Consider the following 20,960-nt stretch of genomic DNA (forward strand, 5'->3'; position numbering starts at 1 on the left):
AGATCCTTCCCAGGCTGTATTTGTGCATGCAGTTATTCTGTCCCGAGTGCAGGATTCGGCACGTGGGCTGAGAGCTGGAAGGCCAGGAGCACTTTTGGAAACCTAGAAGCACATTGAGTTTACACCTCCCAGAGGGAAAATTGAATGCAAAGCTGCTACGTTTCCTCGTTTGAAAGGTCTGCCCATGCCTTGCACTTACCGAAGCAAGTCGTTGCCTGCAAAAGCTTGCACCTCTCTGAGCCGGTTTGTCTCTGAGGTGCCCCCTGCTCTGCCATGTGCTTGCACTTCTCCGCTGCATCAAGTGTACACCACGGTGGCGGGAGCTGGCCTCTTGCCTAAAGGGTTAAGAAAGTCTCCCACTTCTAGATCTGGAAAGTCGTGAGTTCGAGTCCTACAAGTGGTGCCACCAGGGATTGGTTTTTCAGGTGCAAGGGAAGCAGCTCGCAGCGCTGCTGCTGCGTGAGCCCCTGATTAAGTGCAGAGGCACCGGGCTCTCGCCTGTCTGTGCAAGCTAAATTTCACCTTCTAGCAAACCTCGGGGACCAGAGAGCTCCCCCCGTCTCCGTTCCTTCCTGCCTTTCTTCCTCCTTGGTGCCTGCACAGGATATACTTGTGCTTGCAGGCTGGATCAGGCCTCATTGGGGCAACTGGCCATCTGCGGGCACACCTCCAGGCCTGGCACGGCTCCCAGCACGGAGCTCGCTAACGAAGCCAGGCATTCACCAGCGTCTCCCCTCGCACGGCCTCAGCTCTGACCCTGGTCCTTGGCTGGCCCAGCTGCTGCGTGCCCATCCCAATCACATGCACCAATGGCAGCACCAGGGACGGCTCCAGCCCCGACTTTTCCCTGCCAGGAGGGCTGAGCCGGCCATGCCGGAGGAGGTACTGCGTGGGGGCTCTGGGCTAGGCAGGCGGCGGGGGAGCCCTGCTGCTTTCGGGGCTGCCTCGGGCTTCCCTTCAGCAAAGCTGCCTGTTTTACCGACCTTTTCCAGGGGGACCTGGTGCATTCGCAGGCCGGAGTCCAGACCACACGACCTGTCCAAGCTGCGTACGGAGCCACCCCAGGATCCCACTGCAGGTCTGGGAGCTCCTGCCCCGGGCCAGCTGGCCCTTACCTGCCCCAGGAGATAGGGAAACTGAGGCAGGGGCTGAGCCCGCATGGGCACATCCAGCCTGGCCCTTCCTACATGACACAGCCCGGTGCAGGAATAACGGGGTCTCTGCGGGCCGAATGACCCAGCGGGTGGGAGTAATGGGTCTGTGGGCAGCTTCCCAGGGGCCATGGGGTGCGGGTGATCCCCCCTTCCTCACCCCTTGCCCGGCACCCCGTGTTCCCCCGCAGCCGCGGCAGTGCCATGTGGGTGGGCCGGCGCGTGGCGGAGCTGCCGACCCCAGCCTTCGTGGTGGACGAGGCGGTGGCGAGGAGGAACGCGGAGCGGATGCTGCAGCGCTGCAGAGCGCTGGGCTTGCGCCTCCGGCCTCACATGAAGACCCACAAGACGCTGTGAGTGCCCCGAGCACCCTCGCCCCTGCTCCGGGGTCCACGTCTGCTCCCCGCGCCCTCACACCGTGCCGCCCGTGCCCCTTGCAGGGAGGGCGGGGAGCTGATGACGGGCGGCACGCGCCGGGGCATCGTGGTGTCCACGCTGGCCGAAGCCCGGTTCTTCGCCGCGGGCGGCTTCGACGACATCCTCTACGCCTACCCACTGCCTTTCGACAAGCTGGAGGAGTGCGCGGTGCTGGCCCAGCGCCTGGAGGCCTTCCAGGTCCTGGTAGACAGCCGGGACGCCCTGGCACAGCTGAGGCGGAGGCGGCTGGCTCGCGGCGTGCGCTGGCTGGTGTGGATGAAGCTGGACTGCGGGAACGGCCGAGGTACGAGCTCGTGGCGGGGACCGGCATGCACCAGGTCCGAACCGCTGCATTGCCCACTATGGCTAGGAGCAGGCACAGGTTGGGCAAGGGGGATGTGCCCATGCCTCACCCCCCGACCCCAGTCTGGTGCGGGAGCAAAATCCCCTCCTGATCCCAAAAGGGCTGGCAGTGATGGGAGAGGCAAGACCCTCCAGGCAGCAGCCACAGGGTTTCCAGCCATCCCGCTTGCCGGCACCCCGTGCCCTGATGCCCCTCTCTGTCCCTTGCAGCCGGCCTGCGGCACACGGACCCCGGCGCCCTGGAGCTGGCCCGGGCGATTGCGCAGGAAGCCCCGGAGGAGGTGGCGCTGGCTGGCATCTACGCACACTGCGGCAACACCTACGGCTGCAGCGGCGTGCCGGAGATCCAGGCTGTGGCCCAGGCAACCACCGCCGCCACGCTGGAGTTCATGGGCACGTGAGTGGTACCGCGCCGGCGCCTTCGTAGGCTTGCTCTGATGAAAGCCGCCCAATTTGCAGCCGGCTTGCCTGCATCCGAGCACCAATGGAGCCAAGCAGGCCCAGGTTTCTTCCCTCGTTTATCAGCCGCTGCTATGTCTGGACCTTGCCCTTCAAAGCAGCAGGGTCAGGCAGGGAGGGCCAAGCTCCCTGGAGACGTCCCTAGGGCAAGGATTCGTCACAGAGCTAACTTGCCTCTTACCCCACTTTTACCCCAACCCTGCACAGGCCAGGATTGGAGATGGGGGGTGGAGGGGATGCTTTGAGCCTGAGCGAATTTAGCAGGGGGTAGGGGTGGAAGCCAGGGATGGGACCGGCAGAAATCCCGTGGGCACTAATGGTCCTCCAGTGCCTTCCCACAACTCCCCACCCCGACGAGCAAAGAAGTTGTGCACCTCGGTACAAAGAGCCAGGGGGAAATGGCCCCGCCACTGTACGAGGGGCACACCACTTGCTGGACAGGCTCCCTGAAGATGGAGGGGAAAAGTCAGGTGCAGCCTTTAGGGGACTGAAAGGACCCATCTGCTCTGCTACAGACTCCCCGTGCAACCCCGGGCACCTCCCTTAGCCTCTCCAGGCCTCCTGCCCTGCTCCCTTCCAGCGTGTCGGGCACCTAAGAAGAGCTGAGTGGACCGTTGTCACCCTGAGACCATCCGCTCGGCTCCCAGGGGTCCTCAAAGTGGGGCTGGCTGAATGCAGAAGGCCCCGAGGCCTCTTCTTGTAACCCGCCCCCCACGGCCCAGCTCCAAGTCGCATTTAACTTGTCCTCTCCCCATGCTCGTGCTGCCCCTTCGGCGAGCACCAGAGGCCGCTGAGAGCCCGGCGTCGGAGCGGCGTCCCGTTCCCGCCGGCTCCGCGCAGGGATGTTTCCCGCGGAGGGTTCTGGGGATGGTAAATTAGTTGCAGGCAGGAAGTGGCAAGTAGCGGAGGGGCGGGAGGGGCAGAGCCGCACATTCCTGGACTGCACGCAGCCTTTAATCATCCAAATGCGAAGCAGAGGAGCAGGCCGCCGAGAAAACGTGGCAAAGCACAGCAGCGAGATGTGGCTCGCGGCCGTCGGCCCACGGCTCCCAGGCCTTCAATGTGCCCGAGGGGCAGGCCGGCCGGCCAGCTTGGGGCTGAGGTGGGGGGCAGTGTCTCCCTGGGGGCCCTCACGGCTCACCCAGCACCCTCGGGGCCATTGTAGGAGGCAGCCGAGGCGCTGCAAACCACCGGGATCGCAGTGGCCTTGCACCGCGCTGGGATGCAGGAGAAGCAGGCGCCGATCCTGGCACTGCCACTGACCCCTGCAGTGACCTTGGGCATGTTTCTTAGCACAGCCCCCCAGGGCGATTGCATTGGGCAAGAGCCTTGGCTCCACTCCACTCCGCTGGGGGATGTTCGGGGTGTTGTCCGGATGGCTCTTGTTCTCCACTAGAGAGGGCAGCGCCGGGACAAGGCAGGGCCTAGGATGCAGTCAGCGCAGTGATTTGGGGCTTTCCCTTTATGGACAATGCACTCGGCAGCTAAGGGGGGCCCGAGGGTGTCTATCCCTTCGCCCATCTCGGCCCCCGCTCCTCCGTGGGGCTCACGCAGCCCCTGCAAGGGGACGGGGAGCCGGCCGCCCCCCACCCCCTCCCCTGGAAGGACTCGGCTTGAGATGGACTCCCGCGCCGCATCTGTCCCCGATTAGCAGGGCTCGGTGACCTCATCGCCTGCCAGGAATCCCTTATAAAGCAGGGACTGTTTACATCTCCGGCGCGGTGTTTAAAGCCCCGGCTGACTCAGAAGGGCAGCGAGCGGGGGCCAAGCGGAGCAGGGGTTGCATGCCAGGACCGGGGCGGGGGATGCTCCTTCCCTGGTGCTCCTGGGGGGACGGGTGCTTGGGGCATGGGAAGAGCCTCCCCTGGCACCTGCCAGCTGGGGACCCTCCTGCCTGGGGGATAGCTGGGGTTCAGCTCGGCCACTGCTTTGCTCAAGCGACATCCCCGGGTATGTCCGTGCACCATTACCCCCCCAAGGTCGTGCAGGGAAGTCTCCGCTAGCCCCCATCCCCGCCCAGAGCATCTTGCAGGCTGGGCCGAGAGCGGGGAGACCCTCCGCGCCCCACAACGCCCCTGCCCGGCCCTTTGGCAGCGGGAGAGCATCCCTTGACCAAACCCCCAGAGTGCCTTGCAGCGGTCATTTGCAGCCGGCGTTGAGGCCAGGGCGATGAATCAGGCCAGGGTCGAGCGAGGCCGCGGGGGCCGAGGCTAAACCGCCGCTGTGCTCCAGCGGTTGCTGATGGCAGGCGATGCCCGGGCAGGTTATGGCACCCGGCAGGTTTATCTTGGCCCCCGGGCCCGTGCTGTCATGCGGGTTGGAAGGGGCCGCGTGCTTGGAGCTGAACCACGCCAGCGCTGGGAGCTGCCAGCGGGCCCGGCTTCCCGCCCCGCTCCCTCCCCGGCCGGCCCACGCTCGGCTCCGCCGAGGCTGCGAGGCTTGTTCGGGGCAGACGCTTGGAAAGGCATCAGCTCCTCCGCGCGTGTGCAAGCATGGGAGGGCACCGCGGCGAACCCAGAAGCGGTGCCGGCAGGGCCAGGGGGTCGGGAGGAAACTTCGGGTCCCCGGGATAGGGGTGCCAAGTTCTTGTCCAGTGCCTCGGCGTAGGGGTCCGAGAGCTCTCCTTCGACCCAGCTCGGGGGGTCTCGTACCCAGCCCGTTGGATCGGGACCATCTCGGGTGCCAAGTACCAGGCTGGCTCTGGCTGGGCATGCAGGCAACAGGTCAACCCCCGCGCCCCCAGCCCTGCCCGGGTCTGGAGCCATGTGCCTCCGGGCAGGCTTAGCTCCTGAGAGCTATTTGCAGAGCAGAGCTGCTCTCCGGTGCCTGCGTGTGGGCTCGTGGGCCGGGGAGACAAGCGATCCCTGCAGCCCCCTCAATTATCGCCACCCTCCGCACCGAAGCAACCGTGCGATGGGGTCAGAGCTGCCCGGGGGACCGGCCCCGTTGCATCCTCGCCGGGGTCAGGGCAGGTTGCGCTCCGCAGAGGTCCATCTGCGTCCCTCGACGGCCGGGGCAAGCAGCTCCGAGCCGTCCAGCCCTACTCCCGGGCTATGGGGGTGTTGGTATGTGCTTCGGCTTAGCGCTCTCGGGCCAGCAAAGCACTTAATCCTGGGCTTACCAGCCTGCCTCTGCCCCCAGCGAAGCCTGTCACTGGGCCCGTGTTGACTTCAATGGCAGCGGGATCAGAGCCTAAGTGCTTTGCTGGACCGGTGCCACGGCGCGAGGCGGGGACCCTGCGTGGCGCCTTCAGCAGTTGGCGCAGGCTCGGGGCTCGGGGCCGGACCCCTGTCCTGGGGGTGCCAGGCATCGGCTGTGCCCTCATCTCCCGTGGCATGTTGTGGCTTCCTTGGTATTGCTCGTGTTGTCCCTTGTGGCTGTGTGGGAGGATTTGGGGGAAGCCCTCGGTAAATGGTTACCTGCAAACACAGGACGGGACCCCGTCAGTCCTGTGTCCTATGCCACGAGGGAGAGAATCGATGCCCACCACCCATCACGTTAGGGTACTGTCCCTGAGCGTGGTTCAGTGGCTCCAGTGCCTATTGCATTGCTCACGCTGAGGCATGCCAAGCTGCATCCGACTGCAACTGCACATGCAGCAATCTCTCCTCTTGCCCCCGCGTTGCAACCGGACCGAGCAGCAATTTGATGCTGCAGAGAAAAGCCGCCCGCATTTTGGGGCCACAGGCGACGGGAATGCAAAGAACAGGGTGGAATCAGAGCAGCAATGTCCCCGCTCCTGTAATAAGTGCCGTAGGACCATGACACCACCGCTACTCATGCTCACAGCTAACTTGGGCACCCGTCTATAGTGTACGAATAAGTCCAGCCATCGCCCGTGCCAGGAGATTTCGGTGATGAAGGTGTTGCTTTGATGCCATCCCGACTCTTCTGTGCAGATTCAGCGGCTTTTCTGCTAATGCTAGCCTCGGTTTTCCTCGGCATGGGAGAAGGATGGCATGGCACTAAGATGTCCTTGCTAGGAGCACTGCGTGCCATGCAGGGGACCGGTGGCAGTGGGAGGGAGTCTGCAGGCTGCATCCCCTGGCGTGAGGCGGGCGTGCAGCTCTCCCGTCCCTCTCGCACATGTGTGTGGCATGCGGGTGCCGGCATTATCTTAGATCAGTCCTGCTTGGTTTAGCTTGAGTTCGAGGCCAAACCCACACTCTGCTCAGGGCTTCAGCCTCGGTGGTAAGCCACGTCCTGGGCGGTCCCGTGCCAATCACCGCTGTGTAATCAGAGCGCGTGCATGCCCCTCGCCCCGGCTTCACCCTGCTGGGGTGGCAGCAGCCTTAGTCTGGCAGGGGCTGCCATGGTCTCAGGCTGCACGGAGCTTGCGGGGCCAAGTTCAGCTTTGGTGTAACACCGCCGACTTCAGCAAAGGAGCAGTTCCCGTCCGGCTGGGCTGGGGAGCCGGGCGTTGAAGCCCGGTTGCAGCAAGGTTCCCCTCGGTTAAAGCCCTGGCTGAATACAATCCTTCTCTGTGGGTTTGCTCATCCACTTCTGTCCTGATTAGCCCGGGATGATGCCCATCCGTGGCAAAGACCATCTGAGGCCACGTCCCCATCGGACTCCAGGAGCTAGCTCCATTTCTCCTGCAAGCGGAAAGCTAAAGGCCATCGTGCTGCAGTCGTGCAATTGGTGTCCACACTAGCAGCAGCTGCCCCAGGGGCTGAAACCATTGCATGGCCAAGGGGGAAATTGGCTTTGGAGTTAAAAAATCACCAAGAGGCACAGATCCCATAAACCAGTGTCACGTCCTGGCACCAGACCCTTTCCACCCAGCTCACGGCCCTGGAAACATGTCCCCCTCCGTCCTTGCTAAGCCACAGAAAGCAGGGAGCCGGAAAGGGACCCGTGCACCTTCTGCACCGAGTGGTCGGCAGGGTGCCATAGTATAGTGTGATCCAGTATTATTTGAACTGGAAAATTCATCTAAATTTAAGCTGCCGGCCACATCACCAGTGCCAGGACTGCCCAGGCCTGCTCGGATGGATGGAGCACGTGCAAAGCATGCACGTGGACAGTGCTGTGCAAAGCAGAAGGGCTGCAAAAGCCAGCTCCTCCCTCTCTGGCAGAGATTCCCCATTGAAGCGAATGGCACTAAGGCAGTTTCCACCCCTCCAGTGGATCTGTCTCTGCTCTGTGCCTCAGTTTCCCCCTCTGCAGGCAGCACAATGGTGCCTTTTTAGCAAAGTCGCATGCTATTTCTCAAGCAGGGCTTTAATATTGCACTGCTGCCACTGAGGGCAGAGGCTGGGATCCCTTTCTGCTCCCTGGAGGAGGTATGAGCCATAGAGACCGAGGCAGAAGATCCCGCCTTTGCAGCCTCAGGTGCAGTCGGTAGCACCCCGCAGGCTGTGCACTGCACCGCGGGTAGTCCAGGTACGCCACGGCCTCCTCCTCGGGCTTGCATCCAAGGTTGGATACGATTAGACCACACACAGCCGCTGACTCACTGTTACCGGACAATGTCTCATCTCCGAAGCTCGCGGGGAACCTCCGCAGATGGGATTCAGGCACTCGGGAGGCTCAGATTTGGCCTGCCTTTCAAAGCTGTGCTGCAAGTTTGGCCCGATTCAGCTAAAGCCATCAGCGGGCACGGACCCGCGTCCTTCGCTCGGGAGAGCCGGGAGGAGTGTCGTGAGCTGTGCACCCAGGAGAGAGCTAGCCAGAAATCAGCTATGTCGGGGTAACGCTTGGCAAACCCTTTCCACCACAGACAAGGTCTCTGCCGGGCAGGTTTGCCGGTACAGCCCTGGCGAGATCCTTTGAGGGAGCAACGTCATGGGGTTTGCATTGCACTTGACATTGCAGCTGGAGCTTTGTTCGAGCCCGTCTCTGCCAGACCTGGAGACGGCCAGGATCCCACCCGCTCCCCAACCATCCTCCGTGTGACCACCCTTCAGGGACTGGCAGTCTGTGATCAAATCCCTGCTCAGTCCCCTCTTCTCCGGGCTAAATAGTCCTCGTTCTTCCTGCCTGTCCTCATCCATCATGTTTTCCAGGTCTCCTGTTGCTCTGCGCTGGACTCTTTCCAATCTGTCCCCATCCTTCTTGAAGTGCAAGGCCCAAAACTGGATGGAGAGGCTTCCCCAGTGCCGAATAGAGCAAGAGAATCACTTCCCTCGACTTGCAAGGGCTGCTCCTATTAATACAGACCCGTCTACTATTGACCTGTTTGTAGCAAGACCCCCTGCGGGCTCATCTCCAGCCTCTGGTCCACTGGCACCCCCAGGTCCTACTCTACTGCAGCCCAGCCATGTATCTCTGCATGCTACGTGGCATGCCTTCACCATGCTAGCCCAATGGGCCACCAAGGCTTGGATGGACCACTGACCCTTACCTTTCTGCTATGGTCCTAGATACTTCTGCCCTCACCCACCCTGGTGATCTTCAAAAAGCATCTTGACGCCCACCTTGCTGGGGTCATCTTTCCTGCCCACATGCAACGGGGGACTGGACCCAAGGGTCTGTAAGGTCCCTTCCAGCCCCGAACAGCTATGAAACTATCCTAGATTATGTGCTGTGTTAACATAATGAAGTGCATGGCCTTACCGTGGTGGCTGGAAAGGCAGACCCAGAGCAAACAGAAGTACGCACCACTTGGATGATGTTTTTGGCAGACAGCTTTTAGGAGGCCTCTCAGCCACCCGAACTTAGGGTTAGGATTAGGGCTAGGGTCTGAGATCTCAGCATTGCTGTCCTACCTCCAAAGGAAAGTAAGCCAGGTGTTGTGACATGGAGACCAATATGAGAGTCCAACCTGCCCCCCAAACTAGAGATGAGGCAGGTGGCTGGGATCGTCCCTCTGGCTGGTCAGGACGGGCTGGAAGGGACCCCAGGAGGTCACATCTAGTCCAACCCCTGCTCCAAGCAGAACCAGCCCCAGCTACATCATCCCAGCCAGGGCTTTGTCCACCTGGGTCTTCAACACCTCCAAGGATAGAGACTGCACCACTGCTCTGGGTAACCCATTCCTGTGCTTCCCCACCCTCCTCTGGCATGGGGTTGCGTACAGACTACAGTGTGCCGACGGGGCGGTGTGTGCACACAGCCTTGCTCCTGAGTACTCGAGTGAGCCCATCTCCTTTTCTTTCCACGGCAGTCTCCTGTCGCGTGTGCACGCACATACGTGTGCTGTGCAGATGGTGCACACCGCACAATCCCCTGGGCCGTGCCTCTCTGCCTCTCCAGCTGTTGCAAAGGGGAGGAGAGCAGGAGGTCCTTGTATTGTGGGGCCGGGCCTGAGCGCCCCAGGGTCCCCCCCTGCCCCCGTGCCCCCCTTCCACCGCCCGGTCTTTGTGCAGCCCCCTGTGAAGGTCGTTAAAACCAAACAGCTCTTGAAGTGCGTGGGTTTAACAGGCTGTAAATGCAAATCTGCTTTCCTCTGTCATCATAAAGCAGGGCCAATAAAACTCCTGGGGGTGGTCTCGTTTCCTGAGATGCTTCTCTCACCCCCCAGCTCCGCGCCCTGGGGGGCCAAGCCGCTATCCTGCCACCTCCCCCCAGAGCTCCAGGTGACCAGGTGCCTTTGAAGCTCCCCCCTCCTCCTCCCTTTTGTCCCTGAACAAAGCCAGGGCAGAGAAGTGGCATTTGTCATCCAGGAGCAAAGTGGGAGGAATAGTTCTCACTTGCCTGGGAAGAGAAGGAGGGTCGGGGGGGCTTCCCAGACACCCCCATCCGAAGCCTTCACCTCTCCCTGGGGCTTTGGGATGGGATCCCAAAGCAATGCAGGCTGCAAGCTGGTCCACGGGGGCTGTTTCCAGCCACGGGCCAGGACTGCACAGAGAGAAAGCATGGGAACTGCACCGAGCTGGGGTTGTAGCATGTGAATGCCCAGATGCCACCCTACTGGGTGCGTCTACACGAGACGCTTAATGCGCAGCAGCCTAAAAACACTGGGCGGTAGCACGTCCCCGCACAAACGGTGCTAATATGCTGCTGCGCAGTGTTATTAGGCTGATGCACCATCGCGTCACTAAAAAGGCACTCTCTGGTGCTGCTCTGCACTAGCTCTGGCTACTGCACATTTATTTAGGACTTGATTAAACAGTATGAACTTAAATGCACAGTTAATGCACGTGTAGATGTGCCCTCTGAGTCCGATGCTCCGGCCTGGAGGTGTTGCCCCAGCCAAGCCCTCCGCTGGGATTAATCCGCACAGCTCGGGACCTCAGTGGATTTGCACCAAATGAGGATCCAGGCAATGGTGAGCAGAGGGAGGGAGAAAGACAGGGCTGTGACCAGGATCCACTGCTGCTAGGAAAAGGGGGAGCCGAGTCTCCAGCCTCGCTGACCCTCACGCTCTCTCCCAGGAGAGCAGCGTGTTAAGGTCGTGGGTCCAGAGGCATGAATCACGCTCCAGACTCACCCTGGCTGCAACCAAGCACCTGATCACTTATGGCATACGTGTGCCATTGACTGTGTCCCTTCGTGCCAGATCCAGCAGTGGACTTTGCAGGGCAGCCATCTAGTTGCAGAGAGCTGAGGTTCACATGGGCCATCCCCCAGCTGCTGGAGGGAGACTTGAACTGGTGCCTCAGTAGTTCAAAAGCTATCCGGCTTCTCAGCAAAGGGATGCAGCCAACCTGAGACCATGATTGCCTGGCAGCTGAGCTGGGTGGCACAGGGAGCAAGGCTTGGGAGAGGCAGTGGAGGCCAGAACAAGTCCCCTCCGGAGCACAGATCCTGTCGTACCCTCCAGCCCTCCTTGCTGCCCGTAGGCTGGAGACGGGCTCGAATTGAGGCCACGAATGCATCGCTCCTGCAGCGCAAACAGAGCAGCGCGCAGCGCCGTTGTGCTGATGCAAGCATCGTGACGTCCTCTGGGCCAAAGGCTGTCCTCGGTTGTTGAAATATTAGCCCGGGACATCGGTTATAGGGGTGGGGTGAGTGAGTTCGACCAGGCACCGGTGGGGAGCAGCGATGGCTCCATACGCACCGCCCTGCTCTGTGCTTTGCAATGCAATGCAAACCCGAACACCTCTGGCTCTTGGGGAGGTTGGGGGTGAGGGGGACCAGCTGGGCACTGGTACATGCCTGGCTGATTTCTCTCCCTGGTTTCTTGAAGGAAAAATAATCAGGGAAAACTGAGTCTTGGTTTTCATGGCAGTAATAATACCCCTTCCACTGAGCCTCTGATACTCCTCTGGCACTGCTGATGGGCCTGGCAAGTCCTGTGTCCTTGAGTGATGGGCTCAGGCAGCATTTTCCCTGCGCTGTGCTGATTGCATTTGCATCCTGGGCTCAGCAGCTGTGCATTTATGCTTCCACAGAGCACCGTTGGAGTTAGAGATGGGGAAAGTGGCTGGGATCATCCTTTTGGCCTGCCTGGGACGGGGCGGCATCCTTTGTATCTGTCCTCCCGCGCTCGCTATGGCTGATCCTGGCATCAAACTGCGCCCTTGTCATCAAATCAAAGGATCATAGAAAATGAGGGTGGAAGGGAGCTCAGGAGGTCACGCCTAGTCCAACCCCTGCTCCAAGCAGGACCAGCCCCAACTACATCATCCCAGCCAAGGCTTTGTTGAGCCTGGTCCTAAAAGCCTCCGAGGATGGAGACTGCACCACCTCGGGGTTTGCTGGAACCAGGGTCTTGTCTGGGGCAAGACCCTTCTCCTCGCTGGGTTTCTCCCGGGGTGCCCCTGGCCTTGCCCGGGTGGTCAACGGCTTGCAAAATCAACGGGGTCACATGTCCGTAAAGCACCTAGGGCCCATCTGGATGCTGAGATGCTTCCTAGGGGTCCCGACCGCCTGGTAGTTGCTGGAGGATGCAAGCAGGACCGGAGCGGGGCTGGCGGCTGGGAGGCGAGCGTGGATGCGAAGGCAGCCGGGAGCAGGTTTGCAGATCTCCGAGGTGCTGCATGGACGAGGGACGAGCATGCTGGAAGCCCAAACGGGCCAGCTTTCCCCAGCAATTCCCCCTGCCTCACCCGATCGCAGAGCGACGGGACTGGGCTCGACACGTGGTGAACGTGGGAGCTGGAGCCAGTCGTGCCCGAGGAGAGCAACGTGGTGTGCAACGAGGCTGGGGGCTGCTTTGCACAACTGCCAGTGGGCATGGACATGTGAGAGGGCTCTGGGGGTCTGCATGCGTGTGATGGGGCAATGGGCAGGGCAGCCTGTGCCCCTCTCGGCCCCCCGGTTCCCTGCCCGGGGGCTGTGACGGGCGTCGGGGCTGGGGTCCGCAGGGCCTCTCGCTGTCTCTGCGCGGAGCCATCCCGACCAAACAACAAGGCAGAGCCTAATGAAACCCAGGTGGGGAGCAGGCCGGTTGGGTGGGGGCTGGCCAGGTGCCAGGGACAGAGCAAGACCCCGAAAAGAAATGCAAACCTCGCAGCGGGAGGGAGGGAGGAAATGTTCCAGGGGGCAGACACCAGACCCACCCCTTTCCCACAGACCCAGCCGGGCCGAGGAGAGAGGCAAGCGGGGGGCGGAAAGGCACATGGGGCTCCCAAACCCGTCTGTCCCACCCGGGGATATGCCTGCTGTCCCTAAAGCGCTGTGAGCGCTGCGATGCGGCTGCTTCTGGGGTGGGGGAGCTGCAAACCGGGCAGGAAAGTGCTGGGACTTGGCGTGCTCCCCATGGGGGCTTCCTGGGCATTTACCCGTCCCAAGCACACGCTGCTTAGGGAGCGCAGAGGAATCCTCTGCAGCTGCCGGGACACGGCCCGTGGCAAACAGGCTTCATGTCCTAGGGCACTTTCACCCCCTTCCCCGGTGGGAGCACGCACCAAATGGCTTTCACGTGCTGCAGGAAGGCCGTCTCGGTGCCAGCCTTAGGGAACAAGGTCATGCCCTGATGCTCGTGCAGCGTCTGGCCGCACACGGGGTAGGAGCAGGTGGGCTGAGCGTGCATCCTGGTTGTTGGCGCGTGCCAGCGTGAGCTGAGATAACCGAAGTGTGCTCCCCAGCAGAAATATCCCGTTCGGCCAACACGTCATGCTCCATCACGGGTTGCATGCAAGGAAAGCCCCCTGTCCCTCGGGCTGCTGGGACTGGCGGGGCAGGAGCGCAGTGTTTCACCCAGGCATGCGTGGAAGCCGGAGGAGCACATTAGACCATCTCCTCGGCCCTTAGGAAAGCCCGGAAAAGACCTTGCAAGGCCCTCCGGCTCACCCCTCTGCTCGAGCAGGACCTTGCACAGAACCGAGATTTCATCCTTCCTTGGGGGATTCGTAGCAGACATGGGATGCAAGTCGGTCTGGAGCGGCTTAGGAGCAGCCTGCCCGGCCTCTGTGCCTTGGGGTCTCTTGAGGTCCCATCCTTTCTAGGAGAGATTGGTGCAACCGTCCTCAAAGAGCACCTCTTGATTTTAGAGGGGCTTGGATTATGCATCCAGATCCCAGTTGTAGACCTGTCTCTGGTTTCTCCAGCTGGGAAACTTCCATTTCCGCCCTCCGCGTGGTCACTTGCTAGTAAAGGAAGCAGTTATACCAGCTGCCTGACAAGGCTCTGGCTTTGAGGAAGCCCCTTGTTATGAATAGGATCTCTGTTCTGAGCTGTCATTAAGATCCAGCTCCAGATACAGCTCCGAGATGCTTTGAAGGGGAAACGGCGTCTCCGATTCAGGGGCCCCCATGCTTCTTCGTTCAGAGAAGAGCTGGGGGAAGGGGCTCGAGGTTGGGGGAGAGACGAGGCCGCCTTTTCATCTGCTCCCTCCATAAGTCAATTCGAAGGTGTCCGAGGTAGAAATGTTGGTGCCGTTAGAAAGTAGGAAGGAAAAAACGCGCAAACTTGGAGTGAAACGTTTGTTTCCCTTGGAGGTTTGGGATGGGACGGGCATTTGTCATTCGGGGGACGGGCTTCGACCCGTGATGGAGCCGTTAAAAGAAAAAGTCAAAGCTATTTCAAAATGTTTGGGGTGTCGGGATCTTCCATCCCCAAACGAGGAAACGTTTTGTAAAACAGTGAGGCAGATTCCTCTTCTCATCGCTGTGTCTTTGGAGCACATCTCGCCAGGAACCGGCTGAAAGTCTCCCGCAGCGCCTTGCCTTGCCTTGCAGCGCTCACCTTGGAAATGCAAAGCGTTGGGGAAAGGCAATCAGTGATGATATCTTGTATTAGACCAACAAGATTTTTGCAAAACAATTTCTTTCATTGCAAGCTTTTGCACGCCAACGCCCTTCATTGGGCATCGGAGAAAGGATGGTAAAAGTTCTCCTGGGGATCGGGGAGCGGTGGGTGTCTGGGAGCAAGTTATATATATATAGCAAGTTAACCTCTGCACCATACAGACAGCAGCCCTGAAATGCAGCCGTCTCTGGGGTGGAGCGTGGCAGCTGCCGCACAGCCGGTTTAGGCCTCAGCTGGGGTATTGGGTGCAGTTCTGGGCTCTGATTTTTAAGGGGGACGGACCCGATTATCAGTAACATCTATGAAACTACGAGGATGCAGAAGGGGCTTCGGAGGTGAGTGGCAAAGATAACAGAGGCGCATAGCTGTGCGAGGAAAGGTGGAGGGAGCCAGGCACGTGTGGTCTGGAGGAGAGGAGACGGGCATCTGTCTCGCCTGGTTTAGGACCCATGACCTTCCCGTGACTCAAGCGTACCAGGTTTGCCCACAACCTGCCCCCAACTTTGGATCCTCAACTGCCAGGACAGCTGCTTTGCAAACATCTGGAGGTCCACCACCGCCTGGAGCGGTTGCAGCAGGCCCCTGCGGACATGGAGCCCGCAGGAAGCCCGGGAGCAGGGCAGGCTGGGGGGGGCTGCGGGTGCATTGCTGCTCTCCTTTGGTAAAACCACATCAGTGGTGGCAGTCGCTGGCGCAGCTGGGGCTGCCTGAAACCTCGCTGCCGAGGTTCGCCCTCCGGCAAGGACTGTCTGCCAGATGTGCGCATTGCAACATCTCCGGGGAGGGGAGGCTGGCTCTGGGGAGGGGACGCGCCTTGTCAGCTCCTGGAAGGACCAGGAGGAGTTCAAAACATCCAGCAAAGCCTGGCAGGTTCCTGTTGCAATGACAGCAAATGTTACCCGTGGGTGTGCGCGTCCGCGTGCTGCGCTGTGCCTTCCCTACAGATGCAGCCTCCTTTGGACACGTGCTATTTGCACCGCCCGTTGGCTCCCCAGAGGCACCCCTGAACGGCGCCAGCCGGGGACGAGAGGGGATGGATGAGCTGCTTTGGGGCCGGTTGTTAAGCATGAGGAACATGAGCTATGGGAGGAAAGATGGGTGACCACCTGGCCCAGGCTGGCCTCTCCGCAAACATCTGCCCAGCTGCAGGTGGTTGCAGCTCCCTAAAGACTTGCTGCTATTCAGGTCTCGCTGGATGGGTTCATCCAAATGCCTTTGGGCAGCCAAAATCAGGGCTCTTGGCCTGGCGCAGACCCCGCGCGTGCCAAGCCGTCCAGGCGGCACTTGGGGGCTTGCGTCGCCCCCGAACAAGAACCAGTCTGTCCGCGTCTGTGTGGTGCAGGAGGCAGGCTATTCAGCGCTGCACCACAGGGATGCATCTGGGGAGAGATTTGGCTGATTTGGGACCGTTTTTACCAACATGGGCTTTTTGGGAGCCTGGACACGGCCCCTGCATCTCAGAAACCCCAGGCTGGCCGTGGCCCATCCACGAGCCGTGGCAGAGATCGTCCTCCACTCGAGGGATTGCCGGCAGCGATGAGGGAAGTCAGACCAGGCAGCGGTAGAGGTCCTTGCTTGGCCTTGATGGTTGTGAGCTGATTTCCCAGGAAGGGAAGGGCTCGGTGTCGATTCAGGGCAGGGGATGCTGCTTCTTGGGGCGGTCTGCGCCTTCCTCTCCAACGGGAAAGATCGTCCTGCCGTTCAGGGGCTCGTTGCAGGTGTCGTAGGGGGCGCGCGGGCTGCGGGGACCGCAGCTCTGGTTTTATCGCCGTCGTCCCCCGGCCTTTCCGGACACGCTGGTGGGACGGTGGATCGGGGCAGGGAGGAGAGGAGGAAGGGAGCAGGCTCGGGGCCAGGACCGTTGCAGCATACCACAGGCTCCTGCTGCCCGGTTATTTATGGGAGACGTCTCTCACAAATTAGCGTTCGCAGGGATGATGCTCTCCAGGCGCCGCCGCAAGCTCGGCTGCAGAGCCCGAGCTGCGCGTCCTCTCGCTGCCAGACACCCATCCCCTATTTCGGTGGTGGTTTGGACACGGCAGGGCTAAGCCAGCACTTCCAGAGTGGAGGTGTGGCTGTGGGGTGACGGAGAGAGCCGCCAAGGAGGTCAGCGGCATTGCCCCCATTTTACAGATGGGGAAACAGAGGCGAGGCATGATGAAGGGATGCGCTCGGCGTCCCAGTCCATCTCTCACCTCCTCCACGATCTCTCACAACCTCCCAGGCCACGGAGAGGAAGGACGGCCTGGTGGTTTAAGGCTCCCTGCTCTGCCACAGACTCTCTGTGTGGCCTCAGACAAGTCACTTCCCCTCTCTGCACCCCCGTTTCCCGGCTGTTGAATGGGGGTCGCAGCACGGCCCTGCCACGCGGGGGCCTTGCCAGGACACCGGCCCCATCCCTGCCCCGCAGAGTGGCACCGGTCTTGTCCCCGCAGGCTCCAGGAGGCAGGCGTGACGTGCCCCGCGTCCAGCATCGGGTCCACCCCGTCCTGCAGTCACCCCGTGGCCGACATGGGCAAGCTCACGGAGGTCCACCCCGGGAACTACATCTTCTACGGTAAGCCTCCACACCCGGCCCGAGGCCTGGGGCCGCCTGGGTCCCCACACGCCTCCTCCAGCTCCATCTAGGAGCGGGGACGTGGGAAGCCGCTCGAGCCCCGGGGGCTGCCTCTCGCTCCGCAGACCTGCAGCAGGTGACGATCGGGTCCTGCCAGCTGGAGGACGTCGCCGTCCGGGTCCTGACCAGGGTGATCGGCCACTACCCACACCGCAACCAGCTCCTGGTGGACTGCGGCTGGGCCGGGCTGAGCCTGCACGGCCTGGGGCAGCTGCCCACGGGCTACGCGCTCATCGAGGGCCACCCCGACCTGAAGTGAGCATGGCCGAGCGGAGGTGGAGGTGGTGGCAGGGGGTTGGGGTTGGGGTTGGGGTTGCTCTTGCTCTGTCCTTCTTTAGGAGAACTGCAGCACACATCTGAATCCCCCTGGTTGCAATTCAAGGCCATTGCTTCTTGTCCTTGCCCTTCGGCCACGGGAGATGATGATCTCCACCCTCTTTTAACAACCCGTTTGTTCCCAGATTTAGGAGCAACGGCCTCGAGCTGCGGCAAGGGAAATGAAGAGGAGGAGGGTGGCCAAGCAGGGGCAAATTGCAGATTCTCCATCCCTTAAAATGTTCAAGACTACTTTGGACAGACATTTGGCCGGGATGGGTTAGTCATTGGATTGATTGATCCTGCCTTGAGCACGGGGCTGAACGAGATGACCTTATGGGGTCCCTTCCAGCCCTACTTTCCTATGGTCCTAAAGCTGCCCTTCTCCAGACTCAGTTTATCCTCTGATAAACGTATCTGTGCTGAGCAGTAAAGACGCACCTAGCCTGGTTCAAAAAGGGACTAGATAAATTAATGGACGGTTGAACAGAAGGATTGGAGGTGTTTCCTTTGGTATCTCTGCATGGCAAGGAGAGTACTGAATAGGGGAGAGACCCGGTTTAATGCTCGCCCTCTGTAGCATCCACTTCTGCCGCTGTCGGAGACAAGACAGGGCCTGACGCGAGGTAGAGCAGCTTTGGGGGCGATCTAACGTGCGTCCAGGTGCAGCAGTCCTCTATGGACCATTGCAGCAGCCCAGAAGAGCCTGGTGCAGCCTTGTCCTCCCTCCACACATCGCCTTGCTCGAGCAGCCGTGTCTCCTGCAGACGCCTCCGCACACCTCCCTTGCACACACGGCCCGCTCCGTGCCCGCTGCACCAGCCGCACCGAGGGAGCTGGGCTCTGGAGAGCAGGGCCACGTCTGCTGCAGACCCATTTCTTTCCCTCCTCGCAGGCTGGTGGGAATGACCCAGGAGCACGGCCGCGTCGAGCCCGTCGTGGGGGCGCTGGACTTCAGCAAGTTCCCCCTGGGGAGCCTCCTGGCCTTGATCCCGTACCACGTGAGTAGGGAGCCCAACTCCAACGCCCCACGGGACGGTGCCGGGGCTGGAGCGGGCTCTTCGGCATCCCCTTCCCCGAGGCCGGCTCCCTGCGGGGTGGTTATCTCGGGGACGGTGCCCTGACCCACGTCCCACGTGCGTGTTGCAGGCCTGTGCCACCGCAGCCATGCACCCCGTCTACTATGTCCACGCCGAGGGCAAGGTCGTTGCCACGTGGAAGCCCGTCAGGGGCTGGTAAAAGCGCGACAGCTGCAAAAAAGCCCAGCCAGGCCCCCTGCCCTCCAGGAAGCCGCTCCATCTGCCCCATCCCTGAGCCGCGGCGTGGTTGCCTGCCAGCTCGGGGACCGGCGGGAGGGGAGCTGGCTGGGCCACGTCCCCGTGGACGGAGGGGTGGTCCTCGCCAGAGCTGGCAGGGCCTGTGACCGCTGGGACCGGCTGCTGCACGAGCCTCTCGCCTTGAGACCTTTGCCAGCTCTTCCAACAAATAACAGGTGCATCCTGGTGCTTGGAATAAATGCCACCCCAAACCACCCGGGAGCAGGCCCACCCCCTCCCCAGACACCGGTAGGCAGTTAGAGGGGTCAGATCCTGCATTCGGCCTCCTAGGTAGACATCCACTTGTGTCCCTGTCACACGTGACCGGAGCTCCTCGTGTCGCCAGCGGCTTGGGCTGTGTTTGTGCAGCGCCCAGCGCGAAGCGGGGACCTGCCTGGGGCTGCAGGACACCGAGAGGTAACCCGAGGGTGGAGGAGTCCAGCCATGGGAGGATGGAGGAGTTTGCAAAGGGAGGGCACGGATGGTGAGGTGCATCCTCACATGCAACACAACACACACTTGAGAGAAACCAGAAGTGTCACTAATACGTGCGGGGCCAGGGCTATAGTCTGCCATTTAAAAATCAAAGTAAAAGAAAAAACCCCACCTTTATTGTAATATGTATTCATAGCATCATAGGCCATGAGGGTGGGAAGGGTCCCCACATCTAGTCCAGCCCCTGCTCCAAGCAGGACCAGCTCCAACCACATTATCCCAGCCAAGGCTTTGTCTACCCGGGTCTTCAACACCTCCAAGGATGGGGATCTCACAGGCTCTCTAGGTAACCTGTCCCAGTGCTTTACTAACCTCCTAGCAAGAAAGTTTTTCCTAATATCCAACCTGCAACGTGAGCCCATTGCTCCTTGTCCTGTCCACGCCGCATCACGGATTATGTATGAATCCACAACAGACGAGGCAAGAATAATCAGAAGTTGTTCCATTAATCCTGCAGTCATTAAAGATATCTTTTTTTCAGATTCATAAAAGCAAACTTAACCTCCTCGAGCATCCTGCAGTGCATGCAACGCTCCGCTGACCGTTATTTCCACACCCAAGCTAATGTTCCCCAGAGTTAACGTTTCCACCCCCGCGTGAATGTTTCTAACTCGTTAAAAGCAGCCTGCGGGAGCTGTGAAATAGGAGCTATATCCCCAGGAGCAGCGAACAGGCAGGAGGATTGCAGAAGAAGGACCGGCTCGGTTAGTGGAACCGTGAAAGACCACGAGAAAGGGGAGAGGGGCATTAACTCCCGCGGGGTGAAGAGTTTAGCAGGAATCGGGTAGGTTGCAGTGAGCCGTGAAGTTAAATGACGGCCTCGCTGCTGCCACTGCCAGGCAGTCGGGTCTAACCGTGGGTAGAGCATGACTCAAAGCGGGGTGGAAATGCACCGCTGCACCCCCCGGATCTGACCCCAGCCGGGTGGATTTCCCCAGCCTCCTGCCTTTGGCAGCTGGGGACCCGAATGTGTTGGCACCTGCCTCGCAGGACTCCCCTGGCCTGAGAGTCCCTGTCCAGCCTCACCGCCAGCTCTGGGCATAGGAATGGCGGCACGGAGAGGAAAGTGATGTGCCCAAGGTCGACTGGCAGGGCTGTGGCAGAGCTGGGGGCTAGACGCTCTGGAAAACAGGAAGCCCTCCGGAGGGCTGGCCAGCCGAGGGGATGCCACGTTGCCCGCTGCTCCATTACCCAGAACATGCACGTCGCTCCTCTCTTCCGCCGCCCCGCTCTTTCCAGGCCCTGGAAGCATCAGGTCCCCCCTCCCATTGCCCCAGAGCCCTCTCCTAAGGTTTTCCACCCCTGCAGGGCTTGGCAATAATGCTTGGCCGGGATGTCCAGGTAACTCCAGCCTCCAGTCCGGCTGGCAGGGCAGGCGTGGGGAAGGTGTGGGGGGAGAATCAAAAGCTCTCGGGGCTTGAAAGGGAGCCGGACCAGGCCATAAAATCCTATTGCCCTCGGCTGGGGGCCGGGATTGCAGTTGGCCGCTCTCTGATCTTCCCATCAATAGCCCCTTTGAAGTCCCTCTGCTCCCACCATTGTGTTCCCAACCATTTGTCAGCTCCCTCCCTGCCCCGAGCAGGCCCTGGTGCCCGGGGCCAGTCCGAGCAAGGGGCTGGGCTGATCGGGGAACCGGGAGAGGACCAGGAGCCACGGGCGAAGGAGCAGGGGAGCCGGGCAGGCCTCGCTGAACTGTCTGGGGTCTCTAGCTGCGGGGCTGAGGGGCCAGGCTGGATGGCAGGCACCGGG

The 20,960-nt window shown here is 60.9% G+C and overlaps 1 protein-coding gene across 1 annotated transcript; it reads left to right on the top strand.

Annotated features, from left to right (window-relative positions):
- Positions 1 to 719: 719 nt before the first annotated feature.
- On the top strand, positions 720 to 19,716 carry LOC102568430 (D-serine dehydratase). The gene is made up of 9 exons (XM_019480719.2): positions 720 to 882; positions 993 to 1,078; positions 1,343 to 1,504; positions 1,592 to 1,872; positions 2,142 to 2,328; positions 16,904 to 17,025; positions 17,151 to 17,340; positions 18,296 to 18,401; positions 18,550 to 19,716. The coding sequence occupies exons 1-9, from the start codon at positions 802 to 804 to the stop codon at positions 18,637 to 18,639; spliced, it is 1,305 nt and encodes a 434-aa protein (XP_019336264.2). The 5' UTR covers positions 720 to 801; the 3' UTR covers positions 18,640 to 19,716.
- The last annotated feature ends 1,244 nt before the right edge of the window (positions 19,717 to 20,960 follow it).

The sequence above is a fragment of the Alligator mississippiensis genome, chromosome 5 (genome assembly GCF_030867095.1).
Source record: "Alligator mississippiensis isolate rAllMis1 chromosome 5, rAllMis1, whole genome shotgun sequence".
NCBI classification, from domain to species: domain Eukaryota; kingdom Metazoa; phylum Chordata; order Crocodylia; family Alligatoridae; genus Alligator; species Alligator mississippiensis.